This window comes from Rhinolophus sinicus, linkage group LG07 (assembly GCF_036562045.2).
Source record: "Rhinolophus sinicus isolate RSC01 linkage group LG07, ASM3656204v1, whole genome shotgun sequence".
Lineage (NCBI taxonomy): Eukaryota > Metazoa > Chordata > Mammalia > Chiroptera > Rhinolophidae > Rhinolophus > Rhinolophus sinicus.
Window position 1 is genome coordinate 92,497,436 of NC_133757.1, and position 17,359 is coordinate 92,514,794.

A 17,359-nucleotide genomic window follows, 5' to 3' on the forward strand; every position below is an offset into this window, starting at 1 on the left:
TCTCTTCCCTTCCTCTGACATATTCACTGTTGCTCTGTACTCTCTGGCGCTCAGTCAATCTCTCTTTCTCTCTCTCTATCCCTCTCTCTCTTTTTTTTCTCTCTCTCTCTCTCTGTGTGTCTCTATCTCTCCATCTCTACCCCCCCTTCCTTCTTCCCTCCCTCTCTTCCTCTGTTTCTACATTTCTCTCCCTCATTCTTTTTATCTCTTCTCTCTCTTCACTCTCCTTCCTTTTCTCATTCATGTGTAAGATATATTAAAGCTCTAGAAATAAAATTGAAATTCACTGCTACCTAGATGTAGCTCCGTTAGGGATTAGATATTTAGATAAAGAAGGAACTAGCAGATTCCCTCCCAATGCATTTGTGCAACTGAAACAGGTTTTTCTTGTCACTACTGTGTTGCATCTGTCTAATATGTTTTACACTCCCTTCTCTGTCTAGACAGAAGTCAGCTTGCATCACAAATCTTTTCAGACTGTTTTGTGAATTAATAGCTAGTCCGCTTACTTAAGAACAACATCCATTTGTCATATTACCTGCCCTGGCTCTCTTCTTTGACATTCTGACTTCTCACTGATTGGATCCTTGAAAGACTAATCTAGCAGAATAGGGTGGGCAGTGGGTGCAGAATATTCATTTGACAGCTGTTAATACTCAGGCCCTTAGCCATCTGAAGACAGCCACAAATTGTACGGAGTTGCTTTTATAGCTAATGGCATGCAAAATTGAAAATATAAAAAGTGTCTTACTGGTTGGGGAATTATACGTATAAAAGTCTGGTGCCTCCTACTTTTAATATGAGTCTCTGCTAACCTATGCCACCCACTATCCTAGATCTTATACAGTCCAGTCCATGTTTTGATTCTATGATTCAGAATGTGAAGTAAATTATACTTTGTTAAATGTAACAAAGTGCTAGGTTGCAGGAGGGCAGTGGTGAGGATGTTTGTTAAGATCCCAGTAGATTGTACATAGTTAAAAACTTAATGCAAGTCCTGGATAAGATTGTGGGTTAAACAAAAGAGGACTATATAAGACCTGTGGTTCCCAAACTGTGTGACAAAGGGGTGCCCTGGGGTGCCACGCCAAACTAACTGAGGCACTGTAATGTTTGTAATTTCTATTTGAGAACACATGATGCTCAACATCTGATAGACATAACCACTAGCTTGAAGTAGTTCAGAGTTTCAACATTCTTTTCTATGACATCATATTTTGTGAAACTGAATTTTCAATGAGTGTGTGATGAAAAGCAGGTACCACATGAAAATCAATGTGGAACTTGAAATTAGATTGGCTGTGTCCCATCTGATTCCAAAAAGGGTTATGCAGAACCCAGCAGAGGCACGCATCCATTAGTAAGTAATTGTGGTGATTTAGGAATCAAATAGTAATTCCCTTCATTCCATTTATATGTACTTTTTTCATACAGTTGCTAACTTGTTAAGACCGAAATAACTGCTTAACAAATAAAGCTGTTAGGTATATCTTTTGATTTGGAGCACCACAAAAATAAATAAATAAATAAAATACAGAGACAGTTAGCATTCCATGAACCAAAACAGTTTGGTTCAGTCTCTGGAGAGAGAAGGGAAAGGCCCATTTAAGTGTGTACCAAAAAGAAAACCAAAGGACTCTAAGAATTATACATAATGAATGCTCCTACTCCCAGTCATCTTCCTGCACAGCTTTCCAGAATGCTGGCCTGTGAACTCTTCCTCCTGGCAGAGACTGAAGGACTCTTTTCTGGGCAACCTGAACATCTCAAGAGAAAAAAACGAAAAAAAAAAAAAAAATCTGTACATGATAGTATAGAAGTTTCTCCAACAAAGAGGCCATCTAGATTACAGTAATGGGAAGGCCAAAGTTGACATGCTCCTCTCTCATGCTCAGAACTCTAATCAACTCACAACCATCTCAGATCAGAAGAGATGAAAGACATCTAAAGAAATCTCTATTTCAATGATACGTAAGAAGACAAGCAACTCCCCCCAAAAGCAACTCGGACAAAACAGACTTGCAAAGAAAAGAAAATGTAAAAAACAAACAAAAAACACTCTCCTCTGAGAGACAAGAAAATCAGTGCATCCAAGAAGTAAAAATAAAAAGCTATCAGAAGGGAGGAAGAGGGGAGGAATGCTTGGAAAACAAAAAGTTCTTGGAATGAAAAAGTTGGTAGCAGAAATAAAAGTTGAAAATGTTCGACAGAGTAAGCCAAAAAAGACCGAGAGAAGCGATATGAGAAAAGAAAATCAGAGACTTGAGAGAACCTGCCAGATAGACTACACATGTATAATTGGGACTCTGTAGAAGAGAACAAAGAAGGCGGACAGATTATCGATGAAATAAAGTTTTTAAGTTCCCCAAACTGAAGAATATTGATTTCCAGATTGAAAAGACCCACTGAGAGCAAGATGTATGAACATAAATCTACAGAAATTTGCATTGTTGTGAAATTCAGAATATCCACGACAAGGAGAGGATTCTGCCAGTGTCCAGGGAGAAAACATGAAGTCACATACAAATTAACAAGATCAGAATGACTTAAGACTTCTCAGCAGTCATACTAGACACAAAGAGACAATGAAGCAAGTCCTTCAAAATTCTGAAGTAAAATTACCTCCAGCTAAGCATTCTACACCCAGCCAGTCCTTCAATTCAATATGATGATTTGTCAGGATTTTTCAAATTTCAAGGACTCAAAGATTTTCCTCCACACCCTTTATGCAGGATGTGCTCCACCACAGCAAGAGAATTCATCCAGAAAGAACAAGATGTGGGGTGCCAGAAAAAGGAGATCAAATACAAGTGAGAGGCAAAGGGAACCCCCAGGAAGGTAACAGCCGTGTGTCAGGAATCGGAGAAAAGTCCATGTTGGAACCATGTGCTTTCATCACTAAGCTCATTGCCACTGCTCCGTCTTTTGCCTTGATGACAGAATGCTAGGGTCTCATCCAAATTCTTACCTCTGCTTTGCCTGTCCTGCTTTCCTCTCCAAACATTGCCTCTTGGATCAGCTGAGAACACTCATTTCACCCTCCATCCTCCACCCCATGGAAGTGTTCTGATTTGATCCGTGCTGAGATATGGAAGTTGGCCATGTTGAACTAGAGAAAAAGTATGGAGACACAGACTCTACCAACTGTTCCTGCTGTCTGTCCACACTTAGCCCCTCCAGATTTCCCCACTAAGCTGAGCCTAATATTTCCCAGGACTCATTCATGACCTTGCCCATTGATTACCTCTGTGGGGGCTTTTGTAAAATTACAGGGATATTGAAGCCACTTTATGCCCCCAGATAGTTCCTCGGAGCTTTTTGTCTAACAGAGACAAGTTTGTCTTTTCTTTGCACAACAAGATGTGTGCTTGTCACTCAATTTTCTAAAAACTAATGAACAAATTTTTGAAGGATACATAAATCTGTGGTAAGCACACAACGAGAAACAAAGGAATGATTACCTCAGAAGTAGGAAGATTCAGTTGGGGAGGCATACAGGACATTTCTAAAATATTGGTAAGATTTTATTTCTTAGACTTAATGAGTACACGGGTTCATTTCATGATTACTCAAACTATACATTTTAAGTATAGTTCTCTATATATGATACAGTTCACAATTTTTAAAAATCCATTATAAAAATGTATACAAGCTTTACATTTAATTACTCTGAATCTAATCTTCTTGATTGAGCCCAGAGTTCTTTGCTATCGGTTGTGTGAGCCAAACCACGTGATGTAGAAGGTAAAAGCTGGATTTCTGTTTAGTTAGACTGGACTCTTCCCCCAACACCCCCAACAACAACAACAATAAAAAACTGTGAAGGAAAGTATTTATGAAAATGTCCCTTTATTACCCAAGGGACTTAGTATCCTTGCGGCCTCATCTTTTTATGAGTTTCTGCAAAAAAAAAAAAAATGGTTTTGTTTGTATTTAACCAAGTGTTTAGTATGTCCAAGAACTTGAATGAAACAGGGTTGACTTTTGGGAGCTATTGATGTGATTAAGTACTTTTTAGGTAATCGTTATTAAAAAAAAAAAAAAAAGCAACAGAATTTATCACCAGCAAAAACAGTTTCCAATTTAGTAATTTATTTTATGCTCCCAGATAAAAACCTTTCACTTAGTAAAATTGAATTAAAATGGATCATAATTATCATCATGATTTTTCCATTTATACTGGAGACTTTTTTTTTTTTAGAACAAATACGTAACCCTTTGACTCCCTTTATTTGACATAAGCAGTCATTTCCTGATTTCCATTCCTCACCGAAATGTATTTTACAGATGTGTTGAAGGTCTTTGTTTAAGTAAGATGCTACCAGATGAAAATTCAATATTACAACCTAGCTCATCTCATTTCCTCATGGCTTTCTTCACATTCATAATGTCAGAACCATCCAGGCTATAATGCTCCTTTCTCTCAATGAAATGTGAGCCTACTGTCATTTTTGGAAGACATTTTCCAAGAGAAGAAAAGCTGAACACCTTTAGGGCATTGGATTAAAATTTTTCCTGGTAAATATCAGAGACATAGCAATGCTTGAAGAGCACAAAAAAGAATATCTCAAAGCTTTTTTATTTTGTCTTTGTTCTGTGAATCTGTAACCTCTAGGTGTTCAGTTGGTCATTAACTTTATGCTTGCATGTAGTTTATTTTATGCAATTGAAGTAATCCTGAAAATTCATATAAAATGAATGTTGATCAATCACAATTGAAACACGCAAGGACGCTTATAGAAAAATCAGTCTCACTGAGAATTCCTTTAGAAAACAGTCTTTTTGTAAAGCACATGTTCACTTTTTCTCCTCAATTTAAGTTTCATCCATACATTTATTCAAAAGTATCTATGGAGATCCTGCTAAGAGATGCTGAGAGTACAGCCGTGAGCAAAGCAAATGCTTTCTGCTTTCTGCTATTCTAGTCAAGGGACAGGCACTATTACACAATAAATTATTTCGTTATAGTTGTGGTAGATGTCTCCCAGGGAAGTTTGCCATCCTAGGTGGTAGATCTGACAAAGTAACCAAAAAAGGATTCTCTGAGAAAGTGATGTTTAGGTGGGAGGAAATGTGAAGCTGAGTAGGACAGTGCTAACTAAGTACTTTGGGAGGAGGGCTTAGAGGCTTAAAGGAATGTGGCTTCTCTAGGAGCCGCCCAAGAGCCAGGGAGTCCAGAGCTCAGACCGAAAGAAGGTGAGAGGCACAAAAGTAACCTAGCAAGAAACAGGCCTCATCATTTAAGGCTTTATGGTCACATTAAGGGTTTTTAATTTATCCTCAAAGTCATGGGTGAATTGGGCGGGGAAGGGTGGAGGGTGTTGGTAACATTTTATGCTCAAAAGGGCCCTCTGGATTAGAAGGGGCAGGTTTTCTTAAAATGACATAACTTAAATAAAAAAAAAATCACACAATTATAGATGACATAAGAAGGAACTCTAAAGTTGTCAAGGTCATCGCTCCAAAACCCCTTTATGTCATCCCTGTTAGATAAGATTTTATCCTGTTTTTAAATGTAGGTTTCAAGATGCAGAACTATGTGTTTACAGCTAAAGCATTCTCAGGTATTAAACTGGCAGTAGGCATTCTTCTAAGTGTCTCCAGAAACTCTGCCACCTTTGGAGGTGTAAATAGTCCAAGGTTGAGAGAAGACCTTTTCTGAGGGCACCAAACCCTGGGCAGCAGTGCGGAGATGGAGGCAGTGGCTGCCTGGGCAGGACTCACGGAGGTGCTGCTTAAAGCTAGGAAGGCTTCATGGCTCCCAGCAGTATCTGCTAAGAGGAAACAAAGGTGACCTACCTCTGCCTGAAGTCCATTTTTCGGAGGGCAGCCAGAATGTGAGGTTCCCCGTCCCACCACCAAATCTAATTAAATGGGGCTATTTCTAATATCAAGATTCCATTTTTCAATATACTTTTGATGGTTTATATCCTATTTCGATACTTGTAGCTTAGAGGACACAGAGCCCAGCTCCTTGTACAGATGAATTTCTAGTGAATTATTTGGGTAGTGAGAGTAATTAAAATGTTGAGATTCAGGAAACTCCTTGTTTCCCATCTTAAATCTTTCGTCACCTCATCTTACACTGGGTTCCTTGTGTCCTGAACTAGGAAAGAACAATGAATTAGAGAGGCTTTGTGCTCTCTAAGAAAGGAGCATGCTGTGGGAGGCAGGATGCATACTTCAGTATTTTGGCCAAGACCTTGAGAGAGTCACTTTGGATCTCACCTGAAGAAATGAGGGATTTGGGCTAGTTGATTTCTAAAGTCCTTTAGCGCATTAGTTTTCTAAGTTTTATTCACCCCTCTCTGGTTACGTACACTTTTAACTCATTCTGTAACCCTATGTATTCAATTTAAAAATTCCCAATCCTTGTACCTTTCCAGATAACAGCCCACTTTCCAAAGGCTTAATCTTATGTGAAGCTCCAACTTGAATCATTTCCACACTTTTTATCTTCTTCAATTGCAAAGCCAAGAACTGTGTACAGTACAGTCAAAAAAACAAGATTATCTTATGCCCTCTCTGTTATCCTATTGTTTTCCTTCTACTCAGTGACCTTTTAATCAAATAATAATTGTGTGTTTTGAATGTATCAGTAGTTGTCAAATTTTTACTTGAAAACCCCTTTCTTTTTTTTTGAATTAAATTTATTGAGGTAACATTGGTTGATAACATTATATAAATTTCAGGTGTACATTATAATTCTATATCTGTATAATTCTGTACTCTGTTGCATACTTACCACCCAAAGTCTAGATTCCTTCTCTTACTACATGTTTCAACCCTTCATCCAATTTGCCTTCCCCCTACCTTACTTCTCCTCTGGTAACCACCATTCTGTTGTCTGTATCTATGAGTTTGTTTTTGTTTGTTCATTTGTTTTTTGTTTTGTTTTATATTCCACTTATGAGTGAAATCATATGTTTTTGCCTTTTTGTGTCTGGCTTATTTCACTTAGCATAATACCCTCAGGATCTATCCATGTTGCCACGAATGGCAATGCGTCATCTTTTTTACTGCTGTGTAGTATCCCATTGTACATGTGCACCACATCTGCTTTATCCATACGTCTGTCAGTGAACACTTAGGTTGTTTCCAGGTCTTCCTTATTGTAAATAATGCTACAGTGAACACGGGGTTGCAGATTTCTTTACAAATTACTAGTTTCATGTTTTCCGAGAAACTTCTTAATAGGCCAAATACCTCTAGTCAGGATTCATTGATATTTATTGAGCCAGGGACTGTGCTTGTTGTATGGGGTAGTGTTTTTAAACTGCTGATCGTGACCCATGAAAATGGATGGTAACCACCGTTGTTTTAAAATAAAGTAAAATGCAAAATAGTGGAGTACACTTTATATAATAAGTTTATTGTTTTGTCAATTTACTCTGGGAACGCTGGTTTCCTCCCACATCCCAAAGATGTGCATGTGTGGTGAAATGGTGTGTCTGTATTGTCGCAGTTTGAGAGAGAGAGAGAGAGAGAGAGAGAGAGAGAGAGAGACTCTGTGATGAAGGGCGTCCTGTCCAGGGTGGTTCCCATCTGATACCCTGGATTGCTAGGAGCTCCCAGCACCCGTGACCCTGAACTGGAATAAGTGGGTTGGAAAATAATGATCTTACTTGTTTTTATTCCTCTTTCTTAAATGTGTGTATAGCTCACATTTATTTCAATGTTTAATATTAGAAGTGTTTTGGGTCTTTATTTACAGCTTGGTGATGTTTTTACGACTAGAAAGATGCCCTAGGAACTTAACTCTAGTTTATATCAATTAGCCTGTGGTAAAATCAGTTTCATTATATGTTGTTTCACTTACAATTAGACTTTCCAAAAACCTATACATGATGTTAAGTGAGGACTTACTGTATATCACTTTTCTTAACATTTACCAACATAATCATCTTTATTTTACTGGTAGAGTATAGACAGTCAATTTAAAAATAGTTAAACACACTACACACTAGATCTAGCTTTTCAATGGTACGGTCTAACATGTACTGGCTACAAAGCGCTTACTGTGTGCTAGGCAGTGTCATAAGCATAATGTATATCATATCACAAGAATAGATGACTTGGTTCAAATTCTGATTTTACCATTTATTAGCTGTGTGATGTTGGGCAAATCAGTGGTTTTATTGTGGTTCAGTTTCCTGTCTATAAAATAGGCTAATAATAATAAACAAACCTCACAATGTTGACCTGAGAATTAAAGCTACGTTAATATCCAGTGCTGGTGACTGTACCTCGTACCTAGTCAGAGCTACACACTGTGAGCTATTGTCGTGGGCCATCATCAGACCTCACAGTAACCCTGGGATGGTTAAGTCCATGCGTCACAATTAATACAAACCCTTTAATGGAGGTTCTGCTATTACCTCCATTTTACAGATAAGAATATTGAAGTTTGGGGAAGTTGACCAAAGTCACCAAAGCAAAATGTGGCAGGAGGCTTATTTAAGCTCTGGCAGCTGGTTCTCAAGTCTGGGCTTTTCATGCTATGTAACACTGCCACACTGTGTAACAGTGGCTTCCAGAATAATTGTGTGCAGGTCAAATATTTGCACATTATGTTCTTTTTCCCATTGTCAGCATTTCAGAGAAGCTTGATTCCCCACCCCCACCCCCAGTTGCTTTTCAGTTCAGCAGAAGTAGGCAGCTACACTATAGTAGAAAGAACTTCCGCATTCAAACAACTAGGCAGGAGGAGAATAGCGCGGGCATCTCCTGAGCATCTTCCACATGCCAAGTGCAGAGGTACACACTGCAAACATCTCGTTTCATCCTCACAGAGATCCCATTCGGTGTATATGATCCCCACTTTATAGATGAGGAATCCAAAGCTGATCTTGTCCAAAATCACCAAGAATAGGTCTGATGCCAAAGCTTTGGCCTCCAGGCTAAACTGCTAAATTAAGTATAAAGAGGTTCTATTGTGAATACTTTGTTAAAGTGATGCTTTAATAATCAGTATCTAACTTGCTTGTTTTATAATAGAAAGACAGATGGTCTATCTTCTTCCAAGTGGCTTCGTGGGGTCACTCTGATGAGGCATTCTGTTTTCTTCCTTTTCAGAGGAGATCTGTACCCTCGTTATCGCTGAGACTTTCCCTGAAGATGCGGGGATCTTTACGTGCTCGGCAAGAAATGATTATGGATCAGTAACCAGCACCGCCCAGCTGGTTGTCACCTCAGGTATGCAAGGACTAAAAAATGGTGAGGTTCTGTTCCCCGGCATTTAGTGTGGTTCCCCACAGAGGAACGAACTATCCCAGGAGGAGTGCTCAGCCATTTGGAATGCTGGCTGCCTCTCCAGGAGTTCTCATAACAGTCAGTGTTTCATCAGGAAACAAAAGGCTTTGAGGGAGGAGAGTGAAAGTGGAGATGAAAAACAAAAAGATAATGACAATGTAGCAAATGAACCCATGTGGGGCTTTTTTTTTTTTTTTTTTTGAATCATGCGATCTTGGTCTTGGAAACAATGGAGCTGGTTTCCTGACATCTTCATGTTAACCCAGAATCATGCTCACATCAGAAGGCCACTTCTGAATGGGAGGTGCTACCACTGTTCTCAGCAGTGCCAACACAGCAGATCTGGAGATATTTGTACGAATAAATCTGTGTTTAATCCATGATTGAAAGTTCCGAAATACTAATGCAAGATAAACCTAATGTAATTTGAAGAAGGTGTGAAGATCTTAGAAATCAAAGTTCGTGGATAGTGAAATATAACTCTTGATATGAAAAACTAAAGCGATATATCAGTGCAACCAATATTCAGAAATATCTGGATATTTTTTTAAACTCAGAAATTACCCTTAGAGAAGGCAACATGAAACAGCTTTTTCTTTTATTGTCTTTTAACTTTAGTTTGCTATTTTCTGCTTTTACTGATTGGTGTTACCTTAGCTGTTGTTATTCCCTCATCTCTGTTCTTCATTTTACTGCAATTTAAAAAATATCTCTTTGACCAAACCTGGCACGTAGTGCGCATAGTAAGGAATCAGTCTTTGGATTGTTGACTTGATGAGACAGACTTGGAGAGAACAATCGAAATCGCGCTTTGATTTCTTTGGAAGATTGGGAACTTGGTGCTAGGTGGCAGCAGAGGCACGACCAAGACTGGGTTAGGGACCTTCGAGTGGGAATGGTTACTGCTTCTTCATCTTAATTAAGAATAGAAATATGAGGTTCGCTAAATGGGGAAAGTTGATATGAATGAGTACTTTAAATGTGAAAAGGAATTTCCTGTATCGTGACTGGAGAAACAGAGCGGGGACAATCCCAGTATTTTGATTCTGAGTTGGCTTGAAGACTGTCCCATCACATGGCCATAGCAGGAGTGCAGTGCTCCAACAGTATCGACAAAACTCTCAGGGTCTGTGTGGCAAAATGGGCATGTAGTATTTCCCATTTTTATCCGCGGTAAAGCTATAGGCCCAACATAATCAACAAATATTATATATATACACACGTGTGTGTGTGTGTGTGTGTGTGTGTGTGTGTGTGTGTGTATATATCAGTAAGCATTTTTAAGTATAGTCCAGGAGCTCTGCTGGGTTCTGGGCAAGGTGAGGAATCCCAAAAAGACATCTTATATCAAGATGCTTTCAGTTTATTGAGAGTAAGAAGTAAAAAATTCTTTTGTGCTGAATTACAGCTGTGGCAGTCATCTGAATTGGAAAAAAAAATTGTCCATGAGATCATATTTCTTGTAGACACAAAGCTTTACTTAGCTTTTACTAGAATGAATACCCATTGCTTCCCACGTAAAACCTTTAGAGCTTGAGCTAATGTCAGGAAGCTCAGGTAGGATGTTCAGTCAGATCTGTGGGCTGAAATGTGAGAGGACAAAGCATATATTGATACTATTTGTGTTGCCCTCCTTTTTTTTTTTTTTTTTTTTTTTTTACCAAGTTCTGCCTTGAGCTCTTGTTTGAAATTTGTTGATGAATTGGTAGCTGGTTTCTGCCACGTGTGGGCCCATTCAGGAAATGAAATAAGTAACAGTCACCCAAAACAAGCTTGGAAGAAACAAGCCCTCCAGCTGGCTTGGCTTCTGCCTCAGATGAGAGCAACACAGCTACCTCTTCTGTAACAACTCGACAGGGCTTAGGGGATTCTCAGATGATCTATGACTGCGTGACAATAACTTGCATTAGTAGCATCTTATTATTTTTTTTCCTCTCTTTCCTCTTCCTTAGCCAACACTGAAAACTGTAGCTATGACTCCATGGGAGAATCCAACAATGATCACTTCCAACACTTTCCACCGCCCCCTCCAATCTTGGAGACAAGTCCCTTTGAGTTGGCTTCAAAGAAACCGGCTGAGATCCAGCAGGTGAACAGCCCGGAGTTGGGGCTTGGAATGGCAGCCCTTCAAATGCAGTTCAGTTCTGCTGAGAGGGAAACTAACGGAGTCCATCCCAACCATGGAGTAAACGGACTGATTAACGGCAAATCTAACGGTAATAAATCTCCTCCAACACCAGCTGTCCTGCTTTCACCCACAAAAGAACCACCACCTCTGCTTGCCAAACCGAAACTGTGAGTATTTCTGCATGGTTTTAGCATACTTTCCATGCCCCTGTTCAATTGCTTCTCTGGTCAGTGAAAATGCTTTGCCTGGACTTAGCTATGTGGTACATTGCCTCTTCTGCAAGCAAGTTGTCCCTGGCTGATGTGACTTTGCTACCAAGTGGCGTCATTCAAAAATATATGATACTTAAAAATAAAGAAGGTAAATGACAAGCTTGGTTAAATCTGCCCTTTGCTAAAAGCTGTAACTGGTTTCAGCTGTGAAAATATCTGTGCTTGGTGTGGCCTTCCAGTGTATAGCAAGGATGTGGCCACTCCCCAGAGGTGATGGGCAAGGGAACCTACTTTGAGCTCTCTATTAAAAGCATTTCCAAATGCTTTACATTTAAAAATCAGTAAGGAAATCTGATATAGATAAGCATGGGAAGATTAAAAGCTGAGGATGGAAATTCATTGTATAGAACCTGGGGAGGGCGAATGAAACCAGAGATAACCAGGCTTGTCAGGAAGAAGAGCGCCCTTCACAACATGACCTCCTTGGCTTTGGAATTCCATGGAACTGCATATTTCCATGAATACCAGCTTCATATTTGACTTCCATTATTTTCTTAGGATGATAAACCTTGCATGAGCTGTTTCCATTGGCACCACACAGCAGAGAGTTGTTATGAATGGAGCCATTACAGCGTTAGAGAGAGGCAGAAATCAATTAACTCAAAAGTTTCTATCATAGCATAACAGACCTTGAATTACTGCCCTGATAGAGGTCAGTGGAAATGTCAGAAGAGTTGTATAAAATGTATACATACTCTCCAAGGTCACATTTCCTTGCGAATGAATGCGCCAGAATCTCGGAAAGTCCCTTACATTTTCCTGTGATGTCTGATGTTTTTGATTTGGGGCAGGAAAGATGACTTTAGGATAAGAGTTATTCTTTATTTCTCTGGTACTGAACAGTCTGTTCTTCTCTCTGTCATCAGCTCATTTGTTAGACATGTTAGAATCTATAAGATAGTCACTAGAATATCTTACAACTTTATTGTTTACTAAGTGATTGCATGAACATTATTAGACTAATCAAATAAATCAGCCCAATGAACACCTTAAGTTAAAAATGGGCAGACAATTTTCTAAAAGTAAATTTCTGGACAATTGTCTGTTGCCGTTTCAAAAATCTATTACTGCCCTACACTTAATTCTGTATGCCGTCCAGGCTCATTTTGCAGGCAATGGGACTACTAGGTTTGTATACAGTAGTGTGAAAGATGCCAGGTAAACATGTAATATCTCTGTTCCAGCTCCATTGACACACTGAGCAGGTAAAATGAGGTCAAAGTGGCAGCCTTAAAAGAGATTTATACTTTTGTAGCTCCAACCCATAAAATGAATTGCCACTGCTAACCCTTTCGCCTTTACCTGTTACATATGTATTTACAGTGCTTTTAATGAAACAAGGGGAAGAAAGGGCGAATGTGTTTAATGGCTAGAACTTGACATGCTCTTGATTCAGTGATGTGTATCCACCAGAATGGCTGTCATAAATTGGATATAAATCACAGGAGAGCAAACATGAGGAGCTGTTAACAGGCATTGAAGCCCTTCTTATCTCAGGAGTTTCAACAGCTCTTCAGCTTTTAGTTCTGCTTTACAGTACTGTTACTGTGTGTGATGGAGTGGGGGCCATGTCTACAGAAGACAGACAAATCGGTTTTGTGGTTTTTAAGAGGATGAGTAGCTTAAGCACAGGTTGGAAGAGTGGCATCATGATTTTCTTATTAGTCAGATTTTCAATATAAAATAAGATGCAGGAAAAATGGACTTTAGTGTTGAAGATCCTTATATAGGGGCTACTCTTCCCTTCCTGAGGAAATTAAGGGAAAGGCAGAGCACCTAATCACGAAGCCTGGCAGCTTAGAAATAAAATTTTACTTGTACCACATTTTATCACTGTTTTCTTTTTTCAGATCATTAAGTATTTAAGTATATCCTTAGAGCATCACTAAAATGAGTTTTATATTGTATAATTACCTGCCATTTACTAGATAGAAAATCATATGCGATGACACTTTATAAAATTTATTAATTTTTCAAGTTTCTTACGAATTATAATACTTTATTGGATTTTGTTTTAATTAGAAAGTAAATGCGTATTTGATGTAATAACTCAAACTACACAGAAGTAATTAAAGAAAAAGTTAATTCTCTCTCTTCCAAGGCACCCTCTTGAAGTAACCAATGTTTTTGGTTTGGTCTGAGGTCTCCTTTCTCTGTTGTAGTATTTTCTGAAAGGGTTTGCTCATTGTTTTAAAAGTTGTGTGTATTGATAAAAGAATGTTGTTGAATGATATCTGCAAATAATGTAGAATGGCATCTGAGTTATTAATAATTAATGACTACAGGTAACTACCAGGTAAAATTCTTTCACACATCTTTTTATTTCTTTTCATACGTTGGGGGGAAAGTGAGATTTGCTTCTTACTCTTGGCAGTGAAAAACTTTAGATCACTCCAATGTTTTCTCATTGGCACGTGATTTTATTCCTCTTCATAAAAGGAGAGATTTATATTTTGGGGCTTTGTGGCATTTCATTTATCCAAATCATTTGTAATTAATCAAATAGGAAACAATTAGGGGGCAAAAAATAAGAATTAAAATATTTTCTCTCACAATACATTAACCTGAAAATCGTTATTTGATTTGTCAGATTCCTGAAAAATGATCATTTTCAGAAAGAAAATCTCTTTGCATTTTTGTCTCTCAAATAGCTCCAATAGATCATGGAGGGGGCGAAGCCAAAGACTACAATAAAAAGACAGAAATATCATGAATTCTTTTCTTTAAGGTCCAGCCCTGATCCTCTGTTATCCAACAGAAATCCTCACAAGTAGCCTCACAACCCTCGCAGACCTCCAGCTGAGTCTGTCAGTCCCGTCCTGGAAGACTGGGCGCTCAGTGTGCTGGAGGCATCCACTTCAGTTTCCGCTCACCCAGTGTCTTTTGTCTGGGATGCTAACCCTCAAGTACCACGTCTTCCTGAAAATAAGACCTAGCCAGACCATCAGCTCTACTGCATCTTTTGGAACAAAAATTAATATAAGACCCAGTCTTATTTTAATGTAAGACTGGGTCTCATATAATATAAGACCAGGTATAATATAATATAATATAATATAAATATAATATAATATAATATAATATAATATAATATAATATAATATAATATAATACTATACTGGGTCTTATATTAATTTTTTCTCCAAAAGATGCATTAGAGCTGATGGTCTGGCTAGGTCTTATTTTAGGGAAACAGGGTGTAAGTTAAACTCGATGAAATGTAGGCCATTCGATAAGTGCCAGGTGCCATGTACACTGGATTTGTGGGACCACTTTCTGTGGGACCCAAAGCACACTTAGACACTGCACAGAGAAGCATTCATAAATGAGAGTCCTTTATGTGACTCAGTGTCCGACCCTCAATCTTTTGTCACAGGACAAAGAAAAGAAGCAACATGGTGCCCAAGTCATATTTCTTAACACAGAAAAAGAGTAAGGAGTAAATATAAACCTAACTTGTGAACTGTTTTTTGTTTTTTTGTAAATTATTATTATTATCATCATTATTATTATTTTCCTTGTTTGGAGTGTACCAAATAAGTCTGGCTGCCTCCTACTCTCTACAAATTATGCCTGAAGGTTCAAAATAAACACAGGGCACAAAATCAATGCTTCTCTTGATTCCTGCCAAAACACAGTTCTTCACAGCGTAGATATGCATGGGATTCCTAGGAATAAACCCTGGGGGGAAACTTGTGAATACCAAATTTAGTAGGTGGTTTGCAAAGCACATGGAAAAGCATTCTCCACTGAGCTTATCTCTGAAATTAGACCAGACAAGATATAAATAGCAATATTCTGTATTCAAACCCCATTTCTTTTTTTTCTTTAAATATTCTTCCCCTGTCTTGTGGGAGGGAGATAGAATATAAACCTGTGGAAGTCACAAAATGAGAAATCAAAAGAGAAATTACTGAAGAGTTAACCAATGGGTGAGTCCTTGCACTCCAAAACAGGACAGGACAGATAAAGTTATGCATATTTGTCACTCTAGTGCCAGTAATATACACGTTACCATAAAAGTCCATGACCTTTGCCTGGGAGAATGATAATGAAATGTTTAAAAATGTTACATATGTAATCAACGGCTAAACTAGATATGAATTGAACTCTCTTTGCTCCTATTCTTACTACTTTCTCTTTCTCCAATCTTTAAAGAAAAACTCAGTATTATTAATTCCCATCTGTAAAGCGTAAAATGATTTCAGGCTGAGTTAGGCATCTCAAAATAATTGCATTTCACTACCCTTGCTTCTCTCGGTCTCCTGTCTCACTCCCACCCTGTAAACTCACTCATGCTAAGGTGTTAGGGATTCTGTATGTCACCTCAGTCCAGTTCTGAACTGACAAAGTGAAGCTACATCTTCATAATGATAAACAATAGTAAGCACTGTGTACAATCAAAGAAACGTTCTTGCACTGCACGTGTGGGAGTGAGAGATGATGTGTTTGAGGGTTAGAAGAGAAGAAAATAGCAGCGTGTTATCTCTCTCTTTATCAGTGATTTAAGTGTGCCAGGCTTGCTATATTTGGAAGTTCCTTAGGGTTTTCTCCACACTCCTAGATACAAATTTAAGCACAAGTTGTTCCCTTGCTTGGAATGTTCTATTCCCTGGAATGTTCTGCTACTAATGGCTGCCTCCTTGCTTTCAACTCTCAGCTTAATGTCACCACCTTCCCTGAGCACCCATTCTAAAGCAGCCACCCAGCCTCATTCTCCAATAAATCATCCCCTTTAATTACCGCATAGTAGGTAATAATTTCTCCTAGTTGCTTGTTGGTTTGTGTATTGTTTTCCCCACTATTATCATATAAGCTTTTTGAGAGTAGGGCCCTTGACTGTTCTATTCACTGCCCTTTCACCAGGACTTAGATCAGGGCCTGACAAATTGTAAATGCTCAAAAATGGTTTTGAATGAATGAAACAAGAGTAAATTGACAAAGAGGAAGAGCTACCCCATTTGTTCTGCTTAACGTCGTACCTCAATATACCAGTTTCAAACCCCACTGATCCCAGAGTTTTCCCACTTTACAATACTTTTAAAATTGACATCATTTATCTTATAAATGAAATGAATATGAAAGAATTAAATAAGAATCCCATGGGATAGAATTACAGTGGAAAAGTTTGTCCAACCAAGTTACTTAATTTTGGAACCCGTTCAACTCCTTCCTCCTTTCTCCTGTGTTCTCATTTGATTAACATCTCACTTTAAAACATTATGGAGAAAATGAGATATGTGGAAGGTCTAGGAGGACATTTGCACTCTCTAGTACTTACTTGCAATGTCAATTGGCCACAGTACAATCAAGCTGCTATTTCAAGGTGTGTGTACTTGACATGTTAACACCCCTATCAGATGCCAGACTTTTGATGAAGGGCTGAAAGCTTCTGTGCTACTCCCTTTCTGTCCTGTTTATGTTGGACTGCTGCTCGAACTCCAGTGTGTGGCTTGGTCGTGTAACTTAGAAAGTGGAACATTTTTCCATCCTTTAGCCTCTACTAGTTAAGGTTCAAGATCTCACTAAATTACTGTTTGACATCAGAATACAAATGGTTTCCTGGGTTCCATTCTAGTATATACCTGGTAGATTTAAACACACACACACACACACACACACACACACACAAATGGACAAAGAGATGACAAAGCAATTTAGGACAAAATAAGTAACAAATTTTCAAGAGATGTAGTAATCATCAAGC

The 17,359-nt window shown here is 38.5% G+C and overlaps 1 protein-coding gene across 7 annotated transcripts in view; it reads left to right on the forward strand.

Annotated features, from left to right (window-relative positions):
• Positions 1–17,359, forward strand: part of PALLD (palladin, cytoskeletal associated protein) — a 371,546-nt gene that overhangs the window by 176,672 nt on the left and 177,515 nt on the right. For all 7 annotated transcript variants that reach the window (XM_019731447.2, XM_019731449.2, XM_019731450.2 and 4 more), the window contains 2 exons: positions 9,076–9,195; positions 11,205–11,547. In XM_019731447.2, the coding sequence (XP_019587006.2) occupies positions 9,076–9,195; positions 11,205–11,547 (463 nt within the window). The remainder of the gene's footprint in view (positions 1–9,075; positions 9,196–11,204; positions 11,548–17,359) is intronic.